The 27,317-nt window shown below is 38.2% G+C and overlaps 1 protein-coding gene across 5 annotated transcripts; it reads right to left on the bottom strand.

The window, feature by feature from the left end:
- Positions 1-297: 297 nt before the first annotated feature.
- Positions 298-26,467, bottom strand: MAPK9 (mitogen-activated protein kinase 9). 5 transcript variants are annotated; one of them, XM_032702842.1, is made up of 12 exons: positions 26,384-26,467; positions 22,985-23,159; positions 18,522-18,651; positions 17,294-17,352; positions 16,241-16,379; positions 15,858-16,023; positions 14,834-14,905; positions 10,645-10,827; positions 10,008-10,132; positions 9,463-9,526; positions 8,047-8,118; positions 298-7,305 (listed from the first exon to the last, which is right to left on the bottom strand). In XM_032702842.1, the coding sequence occupies exons 2-12, from the start codon at positions 23,104-23,106 to the stop codon at positions 7,289-7,291; spliced, it is 1,149 nt and encodes a 382-aa protein (XP_032558733.1). In that variant the 5' UTR covers positions 23,107-23,159; positions 26,384-26,467; the 3' UTR covers positions 298-7,288. The 5 variants fall into 5 exon arrangements, with proteins under 5 accessions (XP_032558733.1, XP_032558729.1, XP_032558732.1 ...); XM_032702838.1 differs by having other exon boundaries at positions 298-7,300; positions 26,384-26,453; XM_032702841.1 differs by lacking the exon at positions 14,834-14,905 and adding an exon at positions 14,531-14,602 and having other exon boundaries at positions 26,384-26,453.
- Positions 26,468-27,317: the final 850 nt, after the last annotated feature.

Genomic DNA, 27,317 nt, shown 5'->3' with positions numbered 1-27,317 from the left:
AAGTTTCAAAGCACACTTGGCAGTAAAACCAAGTGTTGTTAATGTGTCCAAATGTTCCAGCTGATCAGGAAAAAGCTGCTCCAACCAAACTCTTAAAGCTTTTCTTCATTCATTTTTCATGCCAACATTTATTTTTTGGCTAACTGGAAGCTGAAGTGGTAACTGAAATATCATGTTTTGAGAGAACTGATCTATACATCTAACATACACAATTTTGTTTACAAAAAACATTCTACAACACAGGAAGAATCAAGAAAAAGAAAACACTGTTACAGCAAATAAGACAGACTGCTCAAATCTTTTAGGTATACATATTTATTTGTCATTTTACAGTGGCTTTAGTACTGTTTTACGATAAGATTTTTAGAAAGAAAAAAAAAACAAAAAAAAGCTTCAGAACAAGGCTTTAACTAGAACTACAGAACTAGTTATTGACAGTTTTCCTTATGAAATTCTAATTTCCTAAAGAGTATCAGTCCAAAAAACCAAGGAAGCATGACTGCTGTCCATAAAAAAAAAAAAAAAAGCCAAAAAACTTTCTAGTCATCCTAAAAACAAAGTCCAGCATCAGACAGAATAGCCACTGCATTGAGAGGAACATGTTCCTATTGCACAAGCATCGAGAATGAGATATGACAATCAAAGCCTAATTTCATAGGCAGAAGAGGCCACATGTATCTATAGAATTAGACTTCAAAGCACATTTTTCTTCTGAAATTACATACCATACTGCAACTAATATTAAGGCCATAAAATCAGAACACTGTAACAAGGGACAGGGCTTGATGCTACTTTTTGTGACATTTGGTAAACAGAAGGTGGGAAAGAGGACCAAAACAACAAAGGATTCCAAGGGCAGTTAAACTTGAAGGAATTTAAAAAAAAATTCTCCAACAACTAAGTTTTGAAGGGGGGTTATTTTGATTTATTGGATAAAAGTGGATTTGATAATAAATCACTCAATGAGCCCATTATACTCTTTAATAGCACGTGTTCTGGCGTACACTAAAGAATATATTCTCTAGAATTAACATTTTAATTTGTACAAAAACAGTTAATGATTTCTACTTGTTATTCCCTCTTTAAAATAGATGAAGATTTGTATAATCTTTATAAATTATCTTAACAACCAGATAAGGCTTCACTGCACTGAGTTAACTGCACACAGGTATCTCAGGTTTGCTCTTAATTAGGCATCTTGATCACACTAAACTGCTAAAACCACCTGGGGAACCACAACATGTGATTTAAAGAAAAGGATAGTTTGGTATTGCTGTCTGTTCTAATTGTGTTCATTTTATTAGTGTATAAAACACCTGAAAGCTCCAAAGAAGCAGTAGCTACCATGGAAGATAAAACACTTTACTTCAGGAAAATCTGGGAATCTGATGAAGCTGAAAATGCACATTAGTCATTTTATAAAGTTTGGCTTGCCACCAGTTAAGAAAATATAGGTATCAAAAACAGACAAATACACTGCTAACCATCTGTTACATTTTCTTTTAAAAAATTAGCACCAATTTAAGCATCTGAATTCATAGAAAAGCTCGTGACACAACTTGGGTTTTTTCAAAAAAAGTTTTTCCCCATCAGAAGACGAGACAACAGCAAATGCTCTCGGGCACTGAGGAGCTCTGTGATCAGTAACAAACACCAAAAATGCTCTTCATGCCTGATTCCTTTCTCCTCTGCTTTTGTTATCCCAGGGAGCTATGGAGAGCTGAGCTACAGACCCAGCCTGGGAAACAAAAAGACACAGGTACCTGCTTAAGGACACCCCAGAAAATATCAGGGCTTGGGTTGAGTATTTTAGAGCAGGGACAGTGTCTTCCTCTGGTGCTCACAGAGCATCTGCTGCCGTGGAGTCCCACAGAGCAGATGCTCTGGCCTTACCACAGCACATACAACTACTTCATGATGCATAGCCAAAAGTTCAGAAACAGGTTTTTTTGTTTATAAAAAGAATCCTAGTGCTCATAGCCGGCTGACCCTGCTATAGGAACAGACATTGCTGTGTCTTTGTTGTGTCTCTATCAAATAGATGGCCAGGTATTCACACTGCTGATCAAGTCACCCAGTTGCAGGATATTTTTCAAACAATCTCTTACCATGTGCTAAATTTCAGCCCATAAAAAAAAAAAAAAGTCTGATTTAAAATCTCTGAAAACAGGTTTAAAGAAACATGCTGATCAAATCGATCAGAATAGCAAAGATGGCAACCAAAATTTAAGCACATTAAACATGTTATGTCATTCCTTTTTACATGATATATTGGTTGTATTTAGAAGAATCCTAAAGTGCTTCAAACCCAGCAATTTATAAAGTTGATTTCTTTTTGTGCAAAACTGCAAGCACCTTTTCAAAAAATAAGCAGCAGCATCAAGGAATAAACTTAAATCGTTAAATGTATTTTCTCCATTTTGTTTTGAATTCTTGGACCAAAATGATTTGCCATGTTTTCAACAACAAATTGCAGAAGACTGCATTTTATTAGTTTAATTTTATGCTGGACTTGTTATATATGTACTGTTTGAAATAGCGGACCCAGGTAAATTTATATCCACAAAGCAACACTGTGGGATTGAAATCCAACAACTGAAATTTTAGCTACAAAAATAGTTATTTTATAGAACACAAACAGAAACAATGGTTATCTCTCCACTTTCTTCCAAAACTAATATGAGCAAAGATGGTTTACTTAAAACATTAGTTTAGCTCCAGACATTTTTAGCATGCAGAGTGGGCAAAAAACAAAACTCATTTGATAAGTTGAGTAATAAGCTTTGAGAACATCACTGTCACTCATGTAATAGACAAACTAAAAAATGTAAAATAATGAGACAGAATACACTTTTTCTGTCATATTTTGACATGTTAAAAAAATAGTCAAAAAAAAAAATAGTCAAAGACACTCTGGAAAAGCAAAGAAATCATTCGATTCATCCACAGAAACTCAAGTCCAAATTCTGCATCTGGGTGCAGGTGCCCCTGGATCAAAACCAGTTTTGAGCAGGAATTACACCCTACGTAACCCCAGGAAAGAATTCGGTTCCCAGTATATGGCATCACTAGGTTTAGCATCAAGCCCTGGTAGAATCCATGTGACATGTGTAGAATATACAGACAAAGGCTGTTCAGCACTTCCCCCCCCACGCTGGATCGCTGCAAGACTGACCCCGCACTCCCCGACAGCATCACGGTCAGAAACGTTTGTCTGCACTTCAACCCCACACCCAGCTGGAGGGTGGCCCTTCTGACAACACAAGGGTCACCCACCCAGCTCTTGGAGACTCTGTATGTCAGCTGTATTTAAATGTCTAAATCCTACTTCGTCCATAAAATTATAATTTTAAGGAAATCGATTTAGCATTTAAGGTCCTTCCTTTAAGAAGGAAAAATTAAACGTATGGAATCGCTTTTTTTTTTCTTTTAATTGATTTTGAATAAACATGTATGCTCTTTTAGGATGTAAAAAAAGTCAAGAGCCCTCTGGTTCCTAACAGCTTGGGAAACACCCCAACCAACCAGTTAATTTCTAGCTAAGGTTGAGTTTTTCATTATTTTGACAAGAAAACACAAACTCTTACTGGAAACATTACAAAACCTCAAAGGCTGTTTGCAAACAGCAGTTTCCAGCCCTTAGACTAGTTCAGTTTGTATTATCCATGCAGACAAAGCCTTAATTTTGACATTCATTTCTTGTCTTTTTCAATAAAAACCGACACTTGTCATATCACTGTATTTCCTCAAAGCACACTTACAGGCTGCTTACCCAGATTGTAAAACACCAAGCTTCCCTTTCTAAGGTTTTTTTTGAGGAAAAATGATATGAGCACAGATGAAATGAACTGTTTAAAACATACTCCATTTCTGCAATGCCATTCAGCTACTCAGTGTTCATATATTTGACACGTTTCTGGTAAAATATCTGATTGACAGCCATAGATCCCTCTCATTTTCAGGTGAGCAGTTAAGATTACAGATTGTATCTATGTTGACCACCACTTATTTTAGTCATATTTCTTAAATTGTATACTGCAGTAGTGTTAACACTATACAAAGCCTCTCAAAGGAAAGTAACATTCATGTTTACAAAACTGAGCAGTTTCCTTAATATATATGTATACACACACATTCTTAATCTTTAAATACATATAAATATTTATAAATGCCAAAGTGCAAAAAAAATGGTCAATTGCATCACTTTACACACATGATTTTTAGTATTAGGAACACAAGTGATTGTATTGCACACCAAACTCTCTAAATTTATAAACCCCTGCCAAGTTACACTGCATTTTGCTTTCCATCCGTGAGGATTCTCATGGCACTGACAACCATTTCACAAGTGTGGCACTGGATTTCCTCTGCAGCCAGGAGCACAGAGACATGTACAGAAGCTGCATGCAGGGCATTTAGAGCCTACACATGCACCCTGGAGTAGCCTGGGAAGTGCAGCATGCACCTACTCTGCACGGGTTTGTGAGAGTATCACCTGCAGATTTGCCCTCTGGAGATCGATGTGCATTTGCAACTGGGTTTTGAATTAACCTGGAATCAAAATCCACAATATTCACAGACATTTCATGCATGTTTCAAAGGCATTCTGTGAAATTCTAAAGCTTCAATGTACGCCACAGCAAGAAGACATTAAAAAAATAAGGTATGAGACAGCTTTTCCTGCAAGATTTGCAAATAAACTCAGTTAATCTCAGGGCTGGTTTGTTTTTTTTTTGTTCTAAGAGCACATACTCAAGCTAACAGTATGTACTAGGAGAAGGTCAGATACCAGTTCAGATCATGGAGATAGGACAGTTGTGTTAAAAGCATTAAAAGACAATTTGAATCACAGAATAATTTAGGTTGGAAGAGACCTGGAGGTCATCTGGTCCAACACCCTGTTGTTCTGAGCAGCCCAAGTCCAAAAGGAAAAATTCAAATATCCAAACAAATATCCAAACACAAGAAGAAAAAGAAGTAAATCTTTGTTAAGTCTTCTAAAGCTCTAGGTGTCAAAATGAACACAGCACAGTACAACTTCACTTGAACAATCTGTGAGTCTTGAAAACTGAAATCCAATAGATGACTTCCATAATGAATCACTCATGTTCATTGTGAACAGGTGTCTTCAGTAATTTTAACTCACACAATTAACAAGGACCAAAAAAAAAAAGATGCAAAAGAACACAACTTGTACTGTTCTGCTATATGGTAAATAGGTATTTTTAAATGTTTTTCCAGTGACAAAAATGCACTAAAAATATTTCACATATACTGTCAGTATCCAGAGATAAAATTAAGTTATCCGTAGGTTTAAAACCAAACAATAAGAAAAAATCCAAGCCCCAATATCCTACCATTCAATTAAATAGAATTTTAAAACTTAGAGATTCCAGATGGCAAGTCTGAAGTTAATATTAACTACTTTCTTAAGTTTTATTTCTTTTAACCTTCTGGGACAGTAAAACCTTAATCTTTTTGCTACAGCAAATTAAGCTATTAAAAAGGGGTACAATTTTAATATAAAAGCAACATTTGCATAAGGAGAAAGTGCTGCTTTCCTAATCATAAGGTCAGGAACAATGCATAACTTTCTTTTACAAGAGAAATATGTCAGTAATGCAGTGGCTGTCTGGGCCAGTATATTTTACAAGTTCTATTTATATATTCAAGTCAAGAGTATCTGGATTGATAGCTAAATATAGTGCCTTTAAGAAAGTGGTGTTTTACCTCATCCTGTACATCTCTTATTACTCTTACACTTCCATAGTTTAGTCACACACATGCACACACAAGCCCCTTTAGCAAAATGTCACACCTGGGCACTCCAAAGTGAACGTGCACAAACTCACAAGGGTGTGTCATAAAGCAATTCAAGCTCTACTCTACTGCAAACACATTTACTAATTCAACAGATTGTGCAATGTAACAGGCAACGTTTCTATTATCTGATTCTGAAAACTGTATTGATAAGTCTGAATTGAAACAGCAAACAACCTCCTCCTCTTCTCTGACACTGTATTTAGAAAACATGTATTAAATATGATTTCCTTCCCCAGTACAAATAGAGAGGTTTCCCTAAGGCGAGAACAGAGCTGAGCTCTCTTAACTAAATACTTAATTTACAAGTGACTCAAAACTATGGTATTTTTATTTCTTTTAATTACTTGATAGATAGAGTGGACCCATTAAAAAAATGGAAAATATTTATGCAGCTTTTTCAGGCTGCAAGTCTCTCCAATTCATCTCTCCTTTTATCAGAGTTTGCAGTGAATGAAGAGCATCACAGATATCATTTCCTTCTCTGTTTATGCTTGTTAAAGGACCAGTATCACAAGCTAGAAAATACAGAATATTTTAGCACACTCTCCTCTTCCAAACAGGCACTGCTGCACAGAAAACTCACTCATCCTTCCTCCAGATTTATTTAAGCCACTGTATCTTCCATCCACATTAAAAAAACTGAAGAACTCACGAGACACATACTCATAAGTGAAACACAAAGTAATGGCTGTATTCTTCAAACTTCACATTTATCTCTTCAACAAGAAGATAGAGCAGTTGGAAAGGGAAGATAGAAAGGGCTCAATAAAAAAAAAAAAAAAGTGCTACATGGAAGAATGAGTGCCCTTTAAAGGTAGAATTGAGAGCGTTCAACATGTGAGCTCACACTTACATACAACAACTCCAGTTAAATAAAGCAAACTGCCACAGTCACACATTAAAACAACCTTTCCTAGAGATTATACATTCAAGAAACCTATTAATGAGCAACACTGTACTAAAATGTAAACAACCACTGTGTCACAGAAGCCTGCCAGTGGGGACTGAAGATTGATGAAGCCACTGAAGAGGAGTTATTGGCTAAAGGCCTATTGTAACTGCTCACCTGAAATAGGCTGAAACAAAGAAAAGCCTATAATAGTGTCTAAATTCAAATTATTTTTTTTTGTTCTTTAGACATTGATTTGCTTTCATTCTACAACATTAAGCAGGCAATTTCATAACAACTGAGTAAAAAAAACAGGCATTACTTTAGCAGAACATGCAGAACATGGAGTTTTTCTACTTGGTTCCATTAACTTACAAGCAATTCAGGCCCAATGGAAACAAGAGCTTTTTTTTTTATCCAAAGTCAGGTCTGCAATCATGGCTGATCATCGACATCCTTCGAGGGGTCCTGTCAAGGCATCGAGGCTGCTGTCTGTGTCTGAGGCCAAGGTTTGCTCTGTTGACATGGATGAAATGTCATTGATAGATGATGACTGGGAAGGACTGGTGTTGCTATTCACTGCTGCATCTGTGCTAAGAAAACCAAACATAATAAAATCTGAGGCAAGACAATATTGCAGACACAAATAAGCACAGTTCTGGGCTCCGAGCAGCTCTTTCCCCACAGAAATCCTTAGGAAATCAAGAAATTAATAAAGAGTGGAAAAGCAAGCACTAAGGGCCCTAGCACTCAAAAGCTGAGGTGACCTTTAAGAGATTTTTATTTTTCTCCCTTTCTGTGGAAGAAGGGGAAAGAAAACAAACAATGTATAGTGTGAATAGTGACCTGAGTGCCAAGAAATCTAACAGATATAAGTTATTAAAGACAGCACGATATTCTAATCACTGAGCTTTGAGAACAGCAGCAAACATCAAGGATTCAATCATTGGCATAAATACTTTGCCCTATTAACTGCTCTAAAGGAGCCCTAATGCTGTTTAACCCTGCATGGAAGGGGTTCCTGCAGAACCAACATAAAAGTTACCTGTGCACCAGGTGATATAACACGGTACCCATTATTTCATCTGAGGACTGAGCCCTTTGGGGAGAAGGCAGCTCAGGCAACAGGACACACAACACTACTCCAGTTTTCCTACAAGTTCACAACAATTAAAAACTAGAGCACATAGGTCTCCAAAGGCAAACCAGTCTCAAGAGTCCTAAACAACAAGTTTGCCTACCTGGATTATTAAGCAGGATTTCTTAATTTCCCAGTGCCACAGGCCAGCACTGTGTGTGACAGTTACAGGAGAACTACTGAAACAATGACTAACCTGAGGGCTGATCTTTTACCACACCATTCTTGCTCCTTTCTTCCCAATCCATAACTTCTTTGTATATTAATTCTTATGAGAAGGGAAGGAGGGAAAGAGAGAGAGAGAGACAGAAAAAAACACTGTAAGAACACAAAGGATTTGTATATAATTCACATATGTATCAAGGTAAAAGGAAATGGTTAAGGGTCTGCCTGTAGAGATATTTATTTTCCCTCTTTTCTTTAAAGGCCTACAGCAATTTTAAGAGAATTCTACAGGTTTGGATTTAAAAATCTGACTTTAATTAAAACCCCTATGGATATTTTACTTTGATAAGAAAGTCATACACAAACATCTCTATTCTTGAAGAACAATCTCTGTGGATGTATTGAGGAAAGCCTGGAGATTTTGAAGTAGGGTAAACAGTTAAAATCCTGCACTAAACCCCTGGTTTACTAATCAAGGATAACTCAGGTTACAGGCACCTAAACAACAATAAAATCAGAGCTGTAACTTAAATCACAGAAGCTTGTGTATGCACACAAAGTCTTAATGTAACTAGGAGTAACAATATCTAAATAGATTAAGACCTTTTTAATTCTGGGTAACAATGTTTACAAATACATTCAATTAGATTTAGCTGATCCATTTCATTTTCTACCTTGCAGTAATCAAAGATAATTTGAAGTGTGCCTACCTGTGCTGGCCCTAAGGATAATATATGTCTATATAAGCCAGAATCAATATCTGAAATCTATAAAGCTGTTTTACAAAAGCAAGCAGCTTTCAAAGTAGTCAGCAAGGATGTCTATAACCCTTGGTCTTGTGATGGCAGATGTTTAAAATTTGAACTGCCTCACCATTTAATGTTTTTGACTAAAACTATAAGGTGGAATTGATTTCAATACCACAGTGCTGTCTTTTCTTTTGTTTAAGTCAACAGTTTAACCTAGTTGGTCAATAAACGAGCAATCAGAGAAAAAACAAACCCACACCAAAGAACTCTTCTGCTATTTAAGACTTGTAGAACAAATGAACTAGTAAATATTGACAAGAGATGTGGCTTAAATAATGTACACTGAGAAAAAGCATGGTTTTTTTTTCAGAGAATTCTCTATCAAGGAAAAAGCTATATAGATTACAAACATTTAAGAATAACAAAAAGGGAAGAAAAAAAAAGATAATGCAGCTTTTTGTTAACCAGACTTAAAATGTTACATGTATATATGAACATATACACACCTATCTATGTATTTACACCACACAGAACGTGTTTTCATTATTGATTTCTTTTCCTGTTGCCACAGGCAGTACTGCTTATTTGGAATAGTGGGTTCCCCTCAGTTACACAATCCAGCACATGTGTACTGGGGACCACACATTAATAACACAAGATATTACAATAAATGTAATTTGACATGCTCAGTTCTCTACCTTTCCATTCTTCAATTGCATGTTCTCTTTCTTCCAATTGTGCATCATAGATTTGAGGTGGAGGCTACAAAGAAAAGAAAAGTCTATGTTGTGTCTACTGCATCAGGTTAACACACCCAGTCATAACTAAAAAAGTGTAGAAATGACAACTTTTTCAGCATTTTGTTACCTTCACTGTTGGCAGTTTATTCTCTATACCTCAATGACACATTCATTTTACAACTCCAGAATTTGCTTTTAAGTCCTGCCTCCCACTGAAAGGTTGTTAAAAAGCATCAACTAAAATTAAACTCATTTTAAGGCTTTGTAGTGCCTTAGAGCAAGTCCCTGTTTCAAACTGCCCTGGATTGCCACCAAAAAGGCACCTCTTTCTGTGAAGTAAATGGAAATACCAACAACCATTTTCAGTGGTGATCTGAAGGCTTTATGTGTGACTTCTGCTTTCCAGTGAAGGAGTTCAAAGCATGCTCTTGATTAAAATTAAAGGTATTTTTTTCAAGTTATTAAACTGGTATCTTAAAAATTTATTTTAATTGCAAACTTACAGCTTCTGCTTCAGCTGGATCATACCAGACAGTAATATAAGGATGACGTAAGGCTTCATCTACAGAAATTCTCTTGTCTGGATCTACTACAAGCATTTTTGACAATAAATCTCTTGCTTGGCTGGCTAGAAAATAAAGGTGAAAAGAACACACATGTAAAAGAGCTGTAGAGTTTAATGCCTGACACAGGAAATAAATACTGGGAACACAGGATATGCAGAGTAACAGATTTCCCTTCTGGACTAGAGAATATAATAAGGTGGGCTGGGTTTTTTTTTTCATTTTCTCAGTAATTATCTGAAGTCAAATTAAAGCCAACATGAGCTGTATGCACACAGCAGTTAGAGAAAGATAATCAGCAATAACCTCCATAACAAGTGTTGCTTTAGGAGAACATGAAGTGACAGACATTATTCAATGGATTAAAATTAAGGGAATTAAACAGAATCCTGGGGATGGGGAAATAGTCTGTATTTAGTAACTGCTATTAAGATTCCAGAACTTGTCATAAATGAAAGAAACACAAGGTATACAGCTTGTAACGTTGACACCTACTGCAATAAACATTTTATATTAGGTTTTTAAATTAGGTGTAAATAACATCATGAAAAAAAAAGAGAGAAAAATCTCGCCTTACTTTTTAACTTGTCACGATCAGATTCTGATGGAAATATCCAGTCTGGGAAGAGCTCTTCAAATTTAATACCAGGATATTTTGGCCTGTTTTCTACATAATTCCTCACTGTAGGCTGCAGTTTCTTCATGAATTCTGCTGATGGTGTTCCTAATTGTTCAATAACTTTATTCCATTGATCAATATCTGCACCAGATCTTTAGGAAAATCAGCTGAAGGATTTGAAGTCCGCACTATACAAAAATAGCACTTAAAAAATCTGAAAAGTTAGTGAAAACTTGAACAAAGGACATAAATATGAACTTCATTCTAGCACTGGCAGTATCCTGAGCTGCCATGCAAAAAGCTACACTGAAAAAAAAAAAAAGATTCAAATTTTAATCTGAAGGACAGGCTGGAAGTGTTGCACAATATATTATGGTTAGGTATCTCCTCCTAATTATTATCTATTGGTTAGTATTGAAAGCAATACTTCTTTGGAGTTCAAAAGAAGCTTTATTTGGCAATTGTATCCACAGCAAAACAACTCTAAGGACAAAAAAGTAAGGCTGCTGTGTAATCTTCTGAAGTGCCATGTGAAGGTAGGGAAAAATACACAAAAACCCCTAAAGCACAAATAGATCCCATCCAAAGAAAGGAATTTTCTGCCTGCCTCCTAAGGAAATTAAGCTTTGGGTTGTAGCATTTGGTGGCAGGGCTGATTGGATGGTTAGGTGGGGTTTTTTGTGGCTGGTTGGGGGTTTTTTTGTTTGTTGTTTTTGTGGGTTTTTTTCAACGTCAGAAAAGGCTCAGAGGGGTTCTGAACAGCAAATCCAGATTCCTGTAAGTTTTTAGCAGGTTGGGTTTTTTTAAAGTGTATCAACCATGGTAATACTCACAGATTACTCTGTTCTTAAATCCAAAATTTAAATATCTCAGAGGAATAGTATTTACAAACCACAAGTTGAAATTGTGCCTCATGTTTCTTCAGGACTGTCCCTTCTCCCTCTTTCAAGTGAAGGAATTTCCCCCAGACAACAACACCAGAGCCTGCTCTGAACTTTGGGTAACAAAGCTCATTTATCACACCAAGAAGACACTGCATTAACATTCCTGATATTTAAGTCTACTCTGATTTATACTTCAGAGTTTTTCCTGATAAAAAGAATGTGCAATTCCAGCTGAGCCTATTCACTGACCTTGCAAACATTCATAGCTAAATTCATAATCTAGCACTTCAACCTATCTATTCTCATACACAGATTATGCAACAAAACAAGTATGCTGTATTTTGAATTAAGATGTATTTAAAAAACACTGAGGTGCTTTTATTGTAGTTAGTGTGCAAAAAATACAACTAGGAATATATGTATTGTCCCTGTTTAATGCTAAGACTTTAAGATTTAGACTTCTGATACAAAGATTGAAAATTTTATTTACTTATTGAATGCATTCCAATGGAAAAGCTGTTATTAAAATCAAAATTAAGAAGTGAATATTGTTAACTATCATGCTAAAACAAAGCACAGACAAAGAATATTGACATATATAAGGAAATTTTGTTCCTGGCCAAGAAACTGATTTTTGTGAGATCTCCACCAATCTAGATTCAAGATGTTTTTCTTTTGAGTAACAGCAGCCTGGTTAATCAGGTAATCAAATTAGAGTCCAGTCTATTGAGGTCTCAGAGCACTGGGGGGAGGGCAGAAAACTTAATGACCTATTCAATTTAGAGGTAAAAACTGGCAAAAAACAGTATTTCAGTTGGACTGTTTCAAAGTGCTTCACAGATGGTGAAAGTCAAAAAAAAATTCTCAATATAGGATGGACTTGAAATAAGACAAACCTCTCATCAGAGACCCATGAGGGATTTCAGGCTAAAGCAGCCAGAGCAAGCCCTGAATGACAAAATCACCCTTCCCATTCCAGTGGCTTCAGGGTCAAAAGTAACCAGCAGTTTAAGCCATGCCAAGTATATTTGTCTATTTTTGGGGGACTCTGGAAGAAAAGAAGTTGAAAACAGAGTCTTTCTTACAATCACAGTAAAGCACGACTTCTCCCAAGACAGCCTGAACACCCCTCATGCTTTTTTCATCAGTCAGGCAGTTAGTTTCCTTCACCATGTGGGCAGGAAGAGCATTAAACACACTCTGGTGCTGCCACATTTTTCCATTATTTCACCTTAGGTATCTTGCCTGGTTTTCCTGCATTTCTCCTTTCCAGTCTCTCAGGCCTCCACAGCTCCAGTCAGGAGCAGGTTCTGTGCCTCCATCACCCTGGCAACGCAGAGCATTTCATTCCACCCAGAGCACTGCTGCAAGTATCCCAGAAATCCCCAGCTGCCATCTGGGAAAAGACAAATTACTGAGTCTAAGGGTAAGTTTTCCTGAAGATAGTCAAGGGCATAGCACTGGAAAATATGCTGAATTTGGCTCCATCCTCTATATCTCCAAATACTAACACATTTTAAAATTTAACTTGAAAACAAACAAACAAAACCTCAAAAAGCTTCAACAACACAAAGAGTTGTCAGTATTTCACATTAAAGAAAGCTGAAACTCTTACAAGAAGCAAAAATCCCTGTAAACACAGCTATGCACTTCCATACCAGGGGAAAAGATCCCTTGAAACACAGATTGGTGGAGCTTCAGTGACCCTGAGGGAATCACAAATGGTAACTTGTTCAACAATTAGCACAAAATTTCCTTCATTTACTCATGAATAAATTGAAGTAGCCCATGCTAACAACATGCAGGTGAAAGACACACAACATACATGAAGAATTGTGTTAGGTTGGTCTGAAGGCTTCAAAAGGTAAAATAATAAGTATAGAAAGGAAGAAAGGTAGGAAAAAAAAAAGGACTTATTTAACAATTAATCATTGGTACTACTCAATAATGCATGATCAACTGCTGAAGATTAGTGTCATGAAATTTAGCATTACAATTGGAAGTCCTCCTCTATAAGATATGTAGGTATCTGTGAACAGGTTCTTGATATTTTTAGTGGTGGACTCAACTGCTTCTTGCTGATGAACAAAAATATTATACTTCCTTCAAAAACTGGGAGCACAAGGAGCTACATGAGACCCACAGCCACAACTGACAATTGTGGTTTGTTTTTGTTGGCTGAATTCTATTTATTGGCTGATCAATTTTGACTGTTTGGTCCTAGAACATTAGTATTTTATAAGAGATTACCTATAAAGGACAAAATTGATTTTCCTTCAGTTTTTATAACTGGAAATTGATAACGAGTCAAATGTTTTAAATTTTGTTTCTAGGGAAATATTTTAAAACATTATCTTGTAGAAAAAATAAGCCCAAAATCAAATTTTCGTAAAATGAAACAAAAAACCTCCAGAAAGAAAGCTTTTCTTTTTGTATTAAATAATAGGAATAAAAAAAGATCTCATGCAGTGTGCTTGCCATTGGCACACCTTTGCCCAGCAAGCACTAATAAAGAGGAAAAAAATCTGACTGAAACTCAAAAAATTGTGCAATAAACAAAATTAGTCTACTATTTGAACAAATAGTAAGCAAAATCCATGCACAGTAAAAAGTAACTTTGCTTATAACACTTATCTACAATGAACAAGAGCAAAAAAAGCAGTAAGTATATTTTCTGTTTTTTAAACCTAACTGTACCCTTTTTTAAACTGCAAAAGCCGAAGCTTTTAATATATATTCCATGGATTCAACTACTGCAAGTTACATTAAATACAGTCTACTAAGAAAATAAAATGGAAAGCTCAACAATTTGGTTAATGACACTAATTTCAAATAGTACAGAGGATCTATTACAACATGTTATTGAAAATACTGTTTATGCTTTTATACTTATACAGATCAAAATAATTGTGTCTCTGTTGGAAGTGGAATGGGATTCAGGGATGACTAGGGAAGGATACGATCAGTGCCTTGGAATATCACACAACCTTTCACCAATTCTCCCATGATGCACCCAACTGACCAGATATCAACTGAAAATAAAAGTGAAATGATCAAATTATGAAGTATCATGAACAAAAGTGAGGAAAACAAACAAAACCATCTAAGCATCTACAATAAAACACAACAATGTGGAAAACCAAACTGCTCACATGAATTTTCAATCATATCAACACCAACTGACTGTTCCTAAATTTTGTTATGAGCGTTTTGTAAAATGTAATCAGTGTTTCCACTTGTGAAACGACTGTGAAGAAGGATACAATCTCTTCCTGGGAACAGGACTTTATGGAGGACCATTTCTGCCATAATGCACCCAACAGACCAGATATCCACTAGCACATGTTAGGTGCAACAAGGACAAAAGATTAAAGAGATTGTTTTAAAATACCACAGTTACTTATTTGTAAGCTCACCCTTTATTCCTACAGTCCTGCAGACAATTTATTTCTGTCCCAACCAGAACAGCCTCTACTAAAGTTCTGATCCACATCAGCACTTCCTGTATGACAAGCTGCCTTGTGCATTAATTAAAATGTTTTTTTCATTACCAAGGGCCCAATCAAGGTCCCTTGTTTTACATGGCCAAAATTACATGTATACAAACCCCATGGTATCCCCGAGCCCTTGTGAGAAAGCAAAAAGATTTACTAACATGCAAGTCCAGTGCCAGTAAAAATCAGCAGGTAAAACCCCCAATAAAGCAAAAATTTCCCTGACAACAATTTTGTTGGCTCAGTATTCAATATATTATAGCTGTGTTGGGTTTAATAATACAACACACAGGCTATTTGAGTGCTATGCAAACTTAAGAGAATATAAGACATGTTTTATGAAGGGATCTGCAGCAGATTTTAATAATCAAAGTGGCAAAGGGGGACACTGTCAAAGGTAAATGCATCAGAAGAAAATCATATTGATTAAAGGGTTTATTATTTATATAATGGTGGTTTTGGGTTTTGGGGGGGAGGTTTAAGATCAGCCAGAATCAAGTGTCTCAAGAGGTCTTTGGAGAATAAAAAAATGGCAAAAAGATAATAAGTGAACACATGAAAAGCTATAAACAATAGCAGGGGAGAGGGAGCAGCATATGTTAAATGCAGAAAGGCACACAGAACAGCAAACTATTATATTCCCCAAAATTATTACAGTGTAATTTTTTTGTTACTTCCAATACCACGATTAGACACGACAGGGGAAACCAGCCCTCCCTCCTCCTTTCAGAGTTATGTTCCAAGAGAGACATGCTTTAGACAGAAGATTTAAAGCATTCCTCCAGCAACTTACCATTCTCCTTATATCCCATTCCAAGGATAACCTCTGGTGCTCTGTAATACCGTGTTACTACATATGGAGTCATCATAAAGTTAGTACATGCTGTTCTTGCCAGTCCAAAATCAAGGATTTTTAGGGTACAATCTGATTTTACTACTATGTTGCTGGGTTTCAAATCCTAACAAGAAATTACTCCAGTTAAGGAAGGATTAACATTCAGAGTAATACACACACACACACCCTCCACAGTCAATACAAGCCAAAAATTCACTTTACTAACGACTGCATTTTCCTGCTCTGGTGTATCTGCTTCTTTATACAACCCCTTCCCTTCCTCCCTGTTTCACAACAACTGTGTTCACAAAGAGTATTGTTAATGATCTACTACTACCTACTCTGTGGATGATACCAGCTGAGTGGAGATGCTTGATACCACAAAGCATTTGGTAAAGTAGATAGGACATTCTTTCATGATCCAATTCCATATGAATAACCTGGCACAAATTTGCATCCATCAGCTCCATAACCAAATATCTAAAGCACAAGAAAAGAAAGCATTAAGGAAACTCAAGTCTTCTCATATGAGGTTTAAGCTTAGCATAAGAGATGTTTAATAAAGTTCACTACTTTGCTAACATAGGTGTCAAAAAGGTTAATGATAAAAAAAGTCCATGCATGACCAGTTACAAAATTAAATTATCTATTCAAATAGTCTATTGAAAAATTAAGTGTTGAATAGTCCATCACAAGACAGTAAAATTCCACTAGTTTTATAAACAGTAACACAAAGAATAATTATGACTTCATGCAGCATGAAAAGCTACGACTGACTGAAGTTGATGCAGAGATTGCAGATATTGCAATGTAAATGCTCCCTTTCACTGTATTTTAATCTAAAACATTAATAAGAAAATTAGGATAAGCACAGTAAAAACTAAGAATCACCAACTAATTTTCAAGTTAAAGTATCATCTGCTTACCCACCTGAGACACACACACTCCCTCATTTACTCAGGAAGCCCATTCACAAACCACAACAGCATATTCCCTGGAACCTACAGGAATATCCCACCAATCAAATGGCCAGGAATCCTTCCTAGACCAATTGACACAGCTTGAATAAAAAAGAAATATATTCAGTTCTTAATTGAGGCCAACAATACTGTTGTGCTGATGTGATTGGTACAGCAAAAAAATGCTCTCAGGTTATCCAGACCAAGTAATTATCCTGAGGTGATCCCTGTAGCTGAAGGACCATACAAACAAATCAGATACAAGCAGCAAAGTATGGCAGACAGATGAATAAAAGGTAAATATCCTTTTTTTTATTTCCCACTTCAGCTTTTAGCTACCCTTGATTTTCAAGGCATGAAGTCTGCAGGACACTGGAAATACACCTCCAGTGCTTAGGCCAGTATTTATCAGAGAAAATTAAATCTAGTACTTACACATCCTGAAATTCTTCTAGTGACTTCTGTGGTGTAAACACATTCAATAAACTAATTATCTATAAAATAAAAACAAACATTAGAAGAAATCTCTGCTTTAATTCACATAAAACTCCACTATTACAGAAGTTACTATTCAAAAATCAAGTGCACACTGTTACTGTATACAATTTGAACGTTACTTGGCTGCAGTTAATTCACATATGCTGAAAAACTGCCAATTCAGAAACAGTTCCAAACTGCAGCATGTGTGCCAAAGAAGCCAAGACAGAAAAAAGTCATCCTTTTTTTTTTTAAAGTTATAAGACACTTTCTATTTCCCTCCCCAGTGCCATTTTTTCCCCCATAAATAATAATCTCTTATTTTAATCACATGTTGTGCAAGGAATTTTAGCCAAGGCTGTCCAACACCACGTGCACAGAGGTGCCCCACGCCATCCCATTAAACTTAGATTATGATGTACTATTTCCAGAACTGCTAAAATTACTGTACTGCCATCCTTAAAAACCACCTTGCTTTCATTCTGCTACATCTGGGCTTCACCAAAGCTTACTTAAAAATCAACCCTGAAAGGCTAATTATTCCAGAAAGTTTGAGACCTGACTGCACTACTTCAATGATCAGCAATGTTTCTAGTCCATGTTAGTAGCAGAACATAGCAGTCACATAAATTTATATTCTTCACTTGAAAACTGAATTATTGACATCAAGGCTTATTTTAGAAGGTTCACAGACTTTAAAATTCACAAGTGTTGGCCATAGTATTTCTCTTTTGTTTATCAATAAATTGTTAGACAGTGCTGCACCTCTGCAAACCCCATCAGTTAAACACTGTATTTAATAAAAATCTTGCCTAAGCTCAGAAGATTTAACTACAATGCAGTTACAAGGGTCAAATCCCCAAAGCATCCCACTGCTAAATAAGCTTTGCTGCAGTAAAACTTAAAAAGGGAGACGGAATAGAGCAAGGCCAGCTCTGTAAAGCTGACACTGGTGGCAACCTATAACAACACCAGAGCAAAACCCTCCTTCCCCTGGCACTTCACACCCCAAACAGCTCACCCAAAAACCATACATCGTGGAGAACTGCACTACCCACAGCAAATCTTTGCAGTCTTTCACTATTTTTCCATTACTTTGGTTACTAACAGCAAGTGAGAGAGCAAACCCAGAGCTTTTCTGACAAGTGACAGTAACTGAGGGAGAGAAACACAAAGGCCAACTTACATTTTTGTGATTGACGCATTTTAAAAGAACGAGCTCTCTGTAGGCCCTTTTTGCGTGGGTTTGGTTCTGAAAAGGACGACTCAGCTTCTTCACAGCAACATTGATTCCAAGGACTGTATCAAAGGCAGCACTAGAAGTGTTCAAAGACAAACAAGTTGAAGTCTGTTTGAGGGAAAGGAGGGGGCAAAAGGGAGGCAGGAGTGAGGAAAGAAATCAAAGAGTCGAGACAAAGCATATCCACTAACCTGCTTGTACTAACTTCATCTAATTCTAATTCAGAAAACAAACACCCTTTGAAAACTACACAGCCTTTAAAAACTACACAGCCTTTAATAAACACAAATAGGTCAAACAGAAGGTGCTGACATTCATCAGAAGTCTTCCTGCTCTCCTTTCTGTCTTTAGACTGAATCTGCTGACTCAAGACTCACATTCAAAACTGCAAGATCTAAAAATATTTTAGGCTTATTTGAAATCAAGAAGCATTTCAATTGCCTAATCTGTATATTTGGAATATTTTTGGACACTTTTGCTGACTGACAACCATTTAGTATTTGCAGTAGATATTTCTCTTTGCTAAAGGAGAGTCACAACCATGTCTCTACGATCCCTTCTGCAGGCATCAATATTCTCCTTTCTGTGGATAGTTTACAATGATAGAAAATTGTGGTGCCTAGCAGAAAATTACCTTCATCATCTGCTTTTGGGGGGAAAAAGAAAATCCATTGAAGAAATATGGAAAACTCAGACTGAAGGGAGCAATACAAGGGTTTAAAATTGAACATTACCATAAATTTTATCCTATTTTTCAGTGTTGATTGTCCCTTCCCTCTGCAGTTTGAGGTCAAAGTGTAAACTTGCTCTAATAGTTACAAGAATCTAAAGCTAAATAATCTGTATAAGGAGAACAAGACGAAAGTAGGAATATTTTTCATTTTTTACACATAGACTATTTGGCAAAATATACATGAATTCATAGCACATGCTACTCAGGAGTTCCAGTTTTAAATAAGGATTCCCACATTGCTCTATTTCCATTTAATGTTACTTTCATAGGGTAGGAAAGAATTCTCATTCACATATTTTCCAAGCACATTTAAGCTCTTTGTGAGCTCCTTTCCTACCTCATCATGGCACATACAACACCAGAATTAAAAAGGACCATCACACAATAGTACTCCTACAGAAATTACAGCTCCCCTGTGACAACAACAATACTCAAATTATACCAAGTTTACCAGCACAAAGTCACTGCTTCCCTTCCCTCCTGGAAAAAGCCCCACCACAAAGCAGAGCTCACGCATGAGATATTGTGTTTTCTTGGAGCCATGCCCCAAATTACACGTCCCAAATGTGAACCAATGTGCCACTTGCACCAAAGACCTGCCAGTATTTATTTCAGCTTAGCTCTGTGAAATGCATAAGTCACTATTCAATGCCAGAATTGCTCTGAGATTTAAAGCCTTTATGTCTGTGCAAAAGAAAACACACAGTGGGAGGAAGGCAACTGGCCAGACAGTTGGAGAAATTATTTTCCTCCCAAGTATGAAAGCATTGATGTTTCAGTATTCACTTCACCCAAAAGATGTTATATATAAATTAGGGGGGTTATATGTTAATGACTTTGATGTTTAATGACTTTCATATGTTATTGACTATATCTGAGAATTACTATCAGATCAGTAACCAACAGGGTCTGCATGAATTAGGTGTCAATCACAGGTCAGCAGTGGACAGAGGAGCAATTTTAGGGCAAGTGTCCCTCTGTGATCTGACAAATCAGGTGTATGTCAAGCCTCAGTCTGAGCACATGTGAAGAACTCCACCTGAACCTCTTATTTTGGAGATAAAAAAAAGAAAAAGAAAAACCACAGCTGTCTGATACCTGCATAATCCAAGAGGAAGAAATAAAACCAGACTGGTAGAAGTAAAAAAAAAAAAAAACCTGGTAAAAAACTGTATGAGCATTAATTTTTTCCCTTGGTAAATTAAATAAGACAGAAAATAATCTTTATTGCCACCAAGACCCCACTTCTAAATATCACATCATTTTACATAAATACACCAAAAAAATCATGGGTGTAATTGGTGTTACATTTCTTTCCCCATCCCTGCTCATTTGAATTTAAGACTTTTTCATCACGGCAACTGTTTAAAACAGCAGATTTGCCAAAGTCTACCCAATTATCACCTTGGCTGCTAACAAAACATCTACAAATTATTTCATTGCTTGATATCAGAGAAGAATCTCAGTGTCTACCCCACCACAGAACAGCGACTCCAAGGTGATTCCAGTAAACTGTAACTAGGTCTTCAGGGCACTTGTGGTAGTTTTCCAAAAAGTAACAGACTTATCCCAACTGTTTCTCCAAGTGCAACTGTAAGTAAAGTTACCAACACAGTCAAAGCTGTGCTATTTATAAGATCGTGGGTTTGCCGCATTGCAGGACAAAAGAAATTTGCTGGGACAGAAAAATCGGATTCACTAGAAAATGTAGGAAATCAAGGACAAGAAAGGAAAAAAAAAAAGGCATCAGGAAGTTGAAGACAAAAACTATTTCAAAAGAATGACTGTGTACCTAATTTTTCAGTTTAAAATAGATCACAAGACTTCAAATGGATGAATACTTTGGAATAAAGAAGTGCAGTGAGTTATATATACGTGTATTTTGTATATAAAATACAAAACATATATCCAATTTTTCTCCTAATCTGTTTTCAGGGTGAGCTAGAAATACCCTCTACATAACACTGAGCTACTTTTTCACCTTCCTAGAGCTCTCATTTACCATTTTTCCTAAGCGTGTGTTCTCAAAAATACGTATTTTCCTACATTTTAATACCAAAGATAAAACTTCACAGAAGCAATAAGAATGGAGTTTCCCATTAACATTTTGGGGGAAAAAAAAGCAAATTTAGATCTCTCCTAGCTGAAGTGACACACGTGGTGTTAAAAATTTCTCACAGAAGAAATGAAATCCAGACACAAAACTCCAGAAACACTTTTTCTGGTTTTTTTGTTAAACACTGGATAATTAAAAAAAAAGCATCACATCACACTAATGACTTGACAAATTTTCCAGCCAAACATGGCAGGATAGCACTCATCTTACACTGAGTTTTCCACATTTTACATTCTAGTATTTTGTTTCTTTCCCTTGTGTACTATAAGAGATTTTAGGAGAAATTAAGATTCTGTATCCTCTTTAACTTGAAGTATTTCACAGGAAGACGAATGTTTTACACCATGTTTCACTCTGCTGCTTCATAAATCAAGTAGTTTCAAAACAAGTCAATAAATCAAATCATTCCTTCTTCCTCCCAAAACATTGACCTTAACACTACCTGAACTTCATTTTGAAGCAGAGACCTAGCTGAAGTAATTTGGTTTACAAATGCACTACTTCTAATGAAAAGAGAGAAGTTTACAACCACCCAAAATTCCTGCACGCCCTCTCACAAAAAATGCACTGTTTTCCCACTTATATAACTTATTATGTGTATGAAAAGGGCAGGATGACATGGGCAGGTGCCGTAGAAGGAGTTGTTCACAATACATGAGTCACCACAGTTATTCTGCAGATTTCAGAGATGAAGACAAACTGCAGGCTGGATTTAAAGCACGAACAGCCCACCATGTGTTGTGATTAAGTTCAATATCAGAGAGTTCCTGAGTGCATCTGTTTGTTCCCCTGCGTTTGGAATTAAAAACCGCATCAATAAACATTCCTGCTGTTACCAAGTAAGTTTTGCCCCACAAAATCTGGGCTGGAACCATGTTGTGCAGAATGGATTGCTGCAGTCTAAAGAACATTTGAAAGTGTTTACCTTTAGCTGGCCCAGAGGTGTGGTGCCACACAAGAGACTAAGGTTCAGGATCAGCCTAATGGCTCTCACGTCCTGGGCCACTGGAGGCTGGACACAAAGCTGGGGTGACAGGAAGGGCTGGCCAGCCCAAACCCCTCACACAGCATCCCATGGAGTGACAATGACACTGATCTGCCTCATCCTGCCAGTTAAGGGCAAGGCCACTGCACTGATGGCTCCTAGAAGTGGACAGGAGTGATCGGGAATAAAAGAGGGGGAAGAAAGGAGGGGCCGTGAGGAAGAAATGAGTAAAAGCCAGAGTCTTTCACGGCTGCATTGTCAAACCTTACACTGCAATATCACAGCTACAAGGGGGTGGGAGAACTAGAAACAGAAACAAAGTGGTTAATGAGAAAGGAAGAAATTTGTTGACCGTTTTAATTTATGCAGTTACATTAATTTTCCCTAAAAACAAAACAAAAAAAAAAGAGGTTTGCAAGTGAACTATAGCTAGCAATTGGTTTAGAATTTATTTAATCCATCACTATTTATTTAATCCATCACTATTTGCACTCTGGTGCCTCTATGAGGAATGCATTACAATTTTGTTTTAGAAATACATGTTTTTATATTTAAAGGAAGTATTTATTACTCACCAAACAATGCCCTGTGCCCCTGATCCTATGGGCTTCAATTGCTGGTAACGTTTTAGTACCGTGAATGTTGAATCTGCAACTTGAACACTGTAAAATTGACTATCACATTTACTGTCAGTCATGGTGTAGTGTCATGTAGTTTCCTCTCTTCAGGGCCTGGTGACGTTTTCAAGATCTTAAAGAAAAAGAAAAGAAACAGATGTTCAATTTCTCACTAATTTTCAGGCAGACAAGATGGAAAATATATTATACATATTTTAATACATATGAATTTTTCAACAGTACACCATTAAACAAACATTCTTTCAGTTTCTTGTATTACCACTGCTAATGAAAAATACTTGCAGACAGACAGCAATTAGAGCCTTCACAGCTTTAAGGAAATCCCTGTTCAAACTCCAGTCTATAAACCAAAAAGCTAAGTAAACAACTGTAAAAACAAACAAAAGCACCCAAATCCAACAACTCTCTACTCCTTGAAGGCTACTCCATAACTTAGAATTACTACTATGTGCTAGGACTGTATTAATTTCTGTATTACAAAAAAGAAAACTAAAAATTATGGTTTTTTCAAACACTGAGAATGCAGATAAAAGCAACAGCAGAAATCCATGGAGTCTGTGGACAGAAGGAAACTGGGTTTTAATAAAAAACTTGATTAAAACTGCAAAACAGGTTTGAAACAAAACTGCCCCCAAATCCCCTGCTGCAATTTATCCAACATCCCTTTCAACCTAGTTCAGAAGGAAATTCCAAGGGGGGCTCTGCCAGGCAACCCTTCCCTGATCCAGACCTATCCCAAAACATTCTCCCTCCCATCTTACACACGCCACAACACCCCCTATGCTGGCACTTTGTGTCCTTATAGCAATACAGAATTACAGTTCTGAGCCACAGTTTAGAGGAGACTTTCCTGCCACAATAGAGAACAAGTTATATCCATCTGTCAGGGATGAATTAGAGGTAAGTAATTACATCAGAGAGCACAGTAATGGACTAAACCTCTTTAGCTCTGAAGTGCTACAGTAACGAGAGCACAGACCGCCAGTTTTCCTGGGCTTCCATCCCTCTTCCAAACCTCACAAGAAAATTACCTCAGTAATTACTGAAGAGGTCTCTAACAAATTCTCCCATTTTTAATTTTGCATTCACTGTGACAGATAGTGTCATTAGAGCCTGGAGTGATTTGCACAGGCAAGAGTTCCTTGAAACAGGAAATGAGAGCAGCTGTGTCCTGTGTCCTGTTCTGGTTCAGCTACAGAAAGAGCAGCTCAGCCCCCTCTGTTGACTGATCCCACAGAACATTTGTAAGCCAATGCAAAACAGAAAAGCCTCAAGAGCAACCCAGACACCCACCCTAGAAGGGCACAAAGCCACACAAATTAATTTGGGTTGCTTCAAGAATTAGAATTTGGACCTGTCTCTTCCTCGGGGCACGTAGGAGGAAGCAACATCTTTTCCATGTTTTAAGCCAGTAGATGAACTCCAAGGAATCTGCAATAAAACTAGTTGAAGACCTACAAGTCCTAATAAAGACAGAGTTTAAAATCAGACATTCTCAAGGAATGTCTAGAGACCCTTTTACCTTCTAGTTTCTCAAAATCTATGCAGCATTTTAAGAAGCAGATATTCAACTGGGTCATCTCCAGGCAACAATTTAGACAGTCAGTTTACTTGGCATTTCCCCTTAGTAGCTTAAGAAAAAAGCAGAGGAGAAAGGACCAGCAAAGGGGAAATGTGAGCTACCACCTTCCTGCCTCTCTCACAGCAGTAACAGGGGGAAGGAGGAAGAGAATTACATCCCCTACACAATAATTTTAGGGGCAGTCTGATGCAGTTCCAGCCAGCTCACACCAACATGAGACCAAAGAGATGCCTTAAGAGGTGCTCCCAGCCTTTCCTAGTACATCCCAGGAAAACCCCCACTCTTTTTTCCAACCTTTTTTGCTACATCAAAGCTATGGACTCTGAAGTACCAAATTTTTTGACAAACAGTCCCTGGGCAGCCATGGTATTTTCAGTGAATCTTCATTACTGGAAGAAAGGTACAGCTGGAAGGTCAAGACCCTCCCTCTGAAAGGACTTACAGACAAAACCAAAAAAGCATAGATTTTGCATAAGCTGGGTATCAAGTTGCAGGTTATCAGCCTGTTTGCTACACAAGAACTATGCTGTACCTGAGGTCTTCAGGGGTTCATGAAACACTTGTCTATAAGAGACACAAAAAAAATTCAGGAAAATTAAATTATCCTGAACTAGAGAAATTCTCCCTTTTAGGATCCTTGTCTGCATGAAGCCAAGTTTTAAAAATCACTTAGATATCTATTTAGACAAGACCCAAAGAGGGAACGAGGCATCAGAACACACAAGTTTTATGTATTCTGACACCCTTAGCAATTCACCATGCTAAGTACCTCTCCATAATTTTTACTTGGGCTGCAAGTTTCTCGGATGCATTAGGACACATATTATTTCAGACATACACATTAGTGCAGAAAACCTCCCCCTATTCTCTTATCCACCTTTGCAAATGCACTTCAAATTCAGGTGTGCCTTTTTAAGGACTACCATCCAAGAGTGCTGGGTTCTTTTTTTAATCTTTACAGGAACGTATATCAACAGGTAAGAGTCCAACTACAAATCAAGAGAGATTTACCTCCTACTCCCCTACTCACAGCCCTGGAACAGCCCGTTACAAACCGAAAGTGTAACAAGGCAGCCGCTGAGTAATGCCAAGGGATTACAGCAGTTCAGAGGTTCTCTGTAGCTGTCAGCTCTTGGAAAAGTCGACCTTCCTCTTTAAGCAACCCAAACCACTACCGACCAAGCAAAGATTTACCACTACCTCTCACGGCATCACTCAGCTGTTACACACACACTGCAGGCAAACACCGCACGCACCTCAGCGCTCTGCCAAGGTAAGTTGGTGGGAAGAGGGAAAAACTTTAAACGTGCCGTAACCTATTTCGCTGTTTATGTAAGAACTGCGAGAGAGAGCAGCTTTCCCACGTCTTTCTTTAAACTTCCACTGAGGAACTGCTTCGCCTCCAAAGCCCCGGCTCGCCCCGGCCGCACCGAGCGGGACCTGCAGTCCCTGGTCCCGCTCCCTCCACCCTCCCGGCTCCGGGAGCCGCCGGGCACCGGGCACGGAGCGAGAGGGGAGCAGGGGGAGGGCAGGCGGCTCCCGGAGCAGCGCGGGGGGCTCGGGGCAGGAGGGAGGGCCCGGTCCCGCCGCTGCCCCGCGTCCCTCCGGCGCGGCCGGGCCCGGGCAGCGGCCCGCGGGGCGCCCCGGCTGTGCCCGCGCCGCGGCGGGTGGGGCTCGCGGGTGAAGCTGCGGCCGCCCCAGGGCTCGTCCCACCCCGGTTCCAGCCCCGCCGCCCCTCACGGCCGCCCCCTCACCTGGGTCGGAGCGGCACCGGCCGCGGCCACCGCCTCCCGCTGCCCCGGCCACAATGGCCGCACGGCGCTCCGCACGGCGCGCCCGCTGACTGACAGGGACGCGGACCAATCGCGATCCTCCGGCGGCGGAGCTCAGCCAATCGAGCCTCGGGGGCGGGACCTACCACCCGCTATATAAGGGAGGGCGGCGAAGGACCGCAGTGGAGAAGGGTGGGCAGCTGGGCCTTGCCCCCGGCGTGACGTCATCGTCATGCATGACATCACAACGCACGTCATTTTAGTATTATGGCTGTGACGTCACTTCACAGCAGCAGCACCACGACATGGCCAGTTGCTGGCTGGTGGCTCCTCACAGCTGCAGGGAGAGGTCCTTCATGAAGGAAACACCTCCCCTGTAATAAGAACCCCTCGGAGCGGCACAGCACAGTGATGTCACATGTGTTGGTTTTCAACCCCACTCAAAACCCATGACCTTTCCACCCTTCCCCATGCCACCCCCCCTTGACACTAGGAGTGCTTGTTTTTTAAAACAGGTGCTGTCTAAAAATAAACTCAATTTGCCACCTCTCCCAGGACTAGTGAGAGCTTCAATTCCCGTGATTTCTATTCTAACCCATGGTTTTAGAAAAACACACCTGTGATTTTTTTAATAAGTCAATTTAATGTATTATATAGACCAGATGACATCAGTATCCCTTGATGGTTTTTTAAATATTTTTATAGTCTTTTTAATATGAAGAGGATACTAATTCTAGACAGAGAGTAAAAGGGGCCTTTGCATTACTTACCAAAACATGTCAGATACATAGTTACATGTTCTTGGGACCTAGGTCAGACTAGCACTGTGCTTTTTGTTATGATCTGAGCTCTTTTATATGGTTATAAAAAGTACTATAGCAGTTTCCAATAAGTAGCTCCTATTACAATCCAGTGT

This window comes from Chiroxiphia lanceolata, chromosome 15 (assembly GCF_009829145.1).
Source record: "Chiroxiphia lanceolata isolate bChiLan1 chromosome 15, bChiLan1.pri, whole genome shotgun sequence".
NCBI classification, from domain to species: Eukaryota; Metazoa; Chordata; class Aves; order Passeriformes; family Pipridae; genus Chiroxiphia; species Chiroxiphia lanceolata.
This window is presented reverse-complemented; position numbering and strand designations above follow the sequence as displayed.

Coding starts and splice junctions, on each gene's coding strand:
- MAPK9 (XM_032702838.1), bottom strand. CDS start 23,106: ATGACTGACAGTAAATGTGATAGTCAATTTTACAGTGTTCAAGTTGCA. Junction 8,119..9,462: donor TGCAATTGAAGAATGGAAAG/GTAGAGAACTGA, acceptor CCTTCTCATAAG/AATTAATATACAAAGAAGTT. Junction 7,301..8,046: donor GGTAAAAGATCAGCCCTCAG/GTTAGTCATTGT, acceptor TTCTTAGCACAG/ATGCAGCAGTGAATAGCAAC.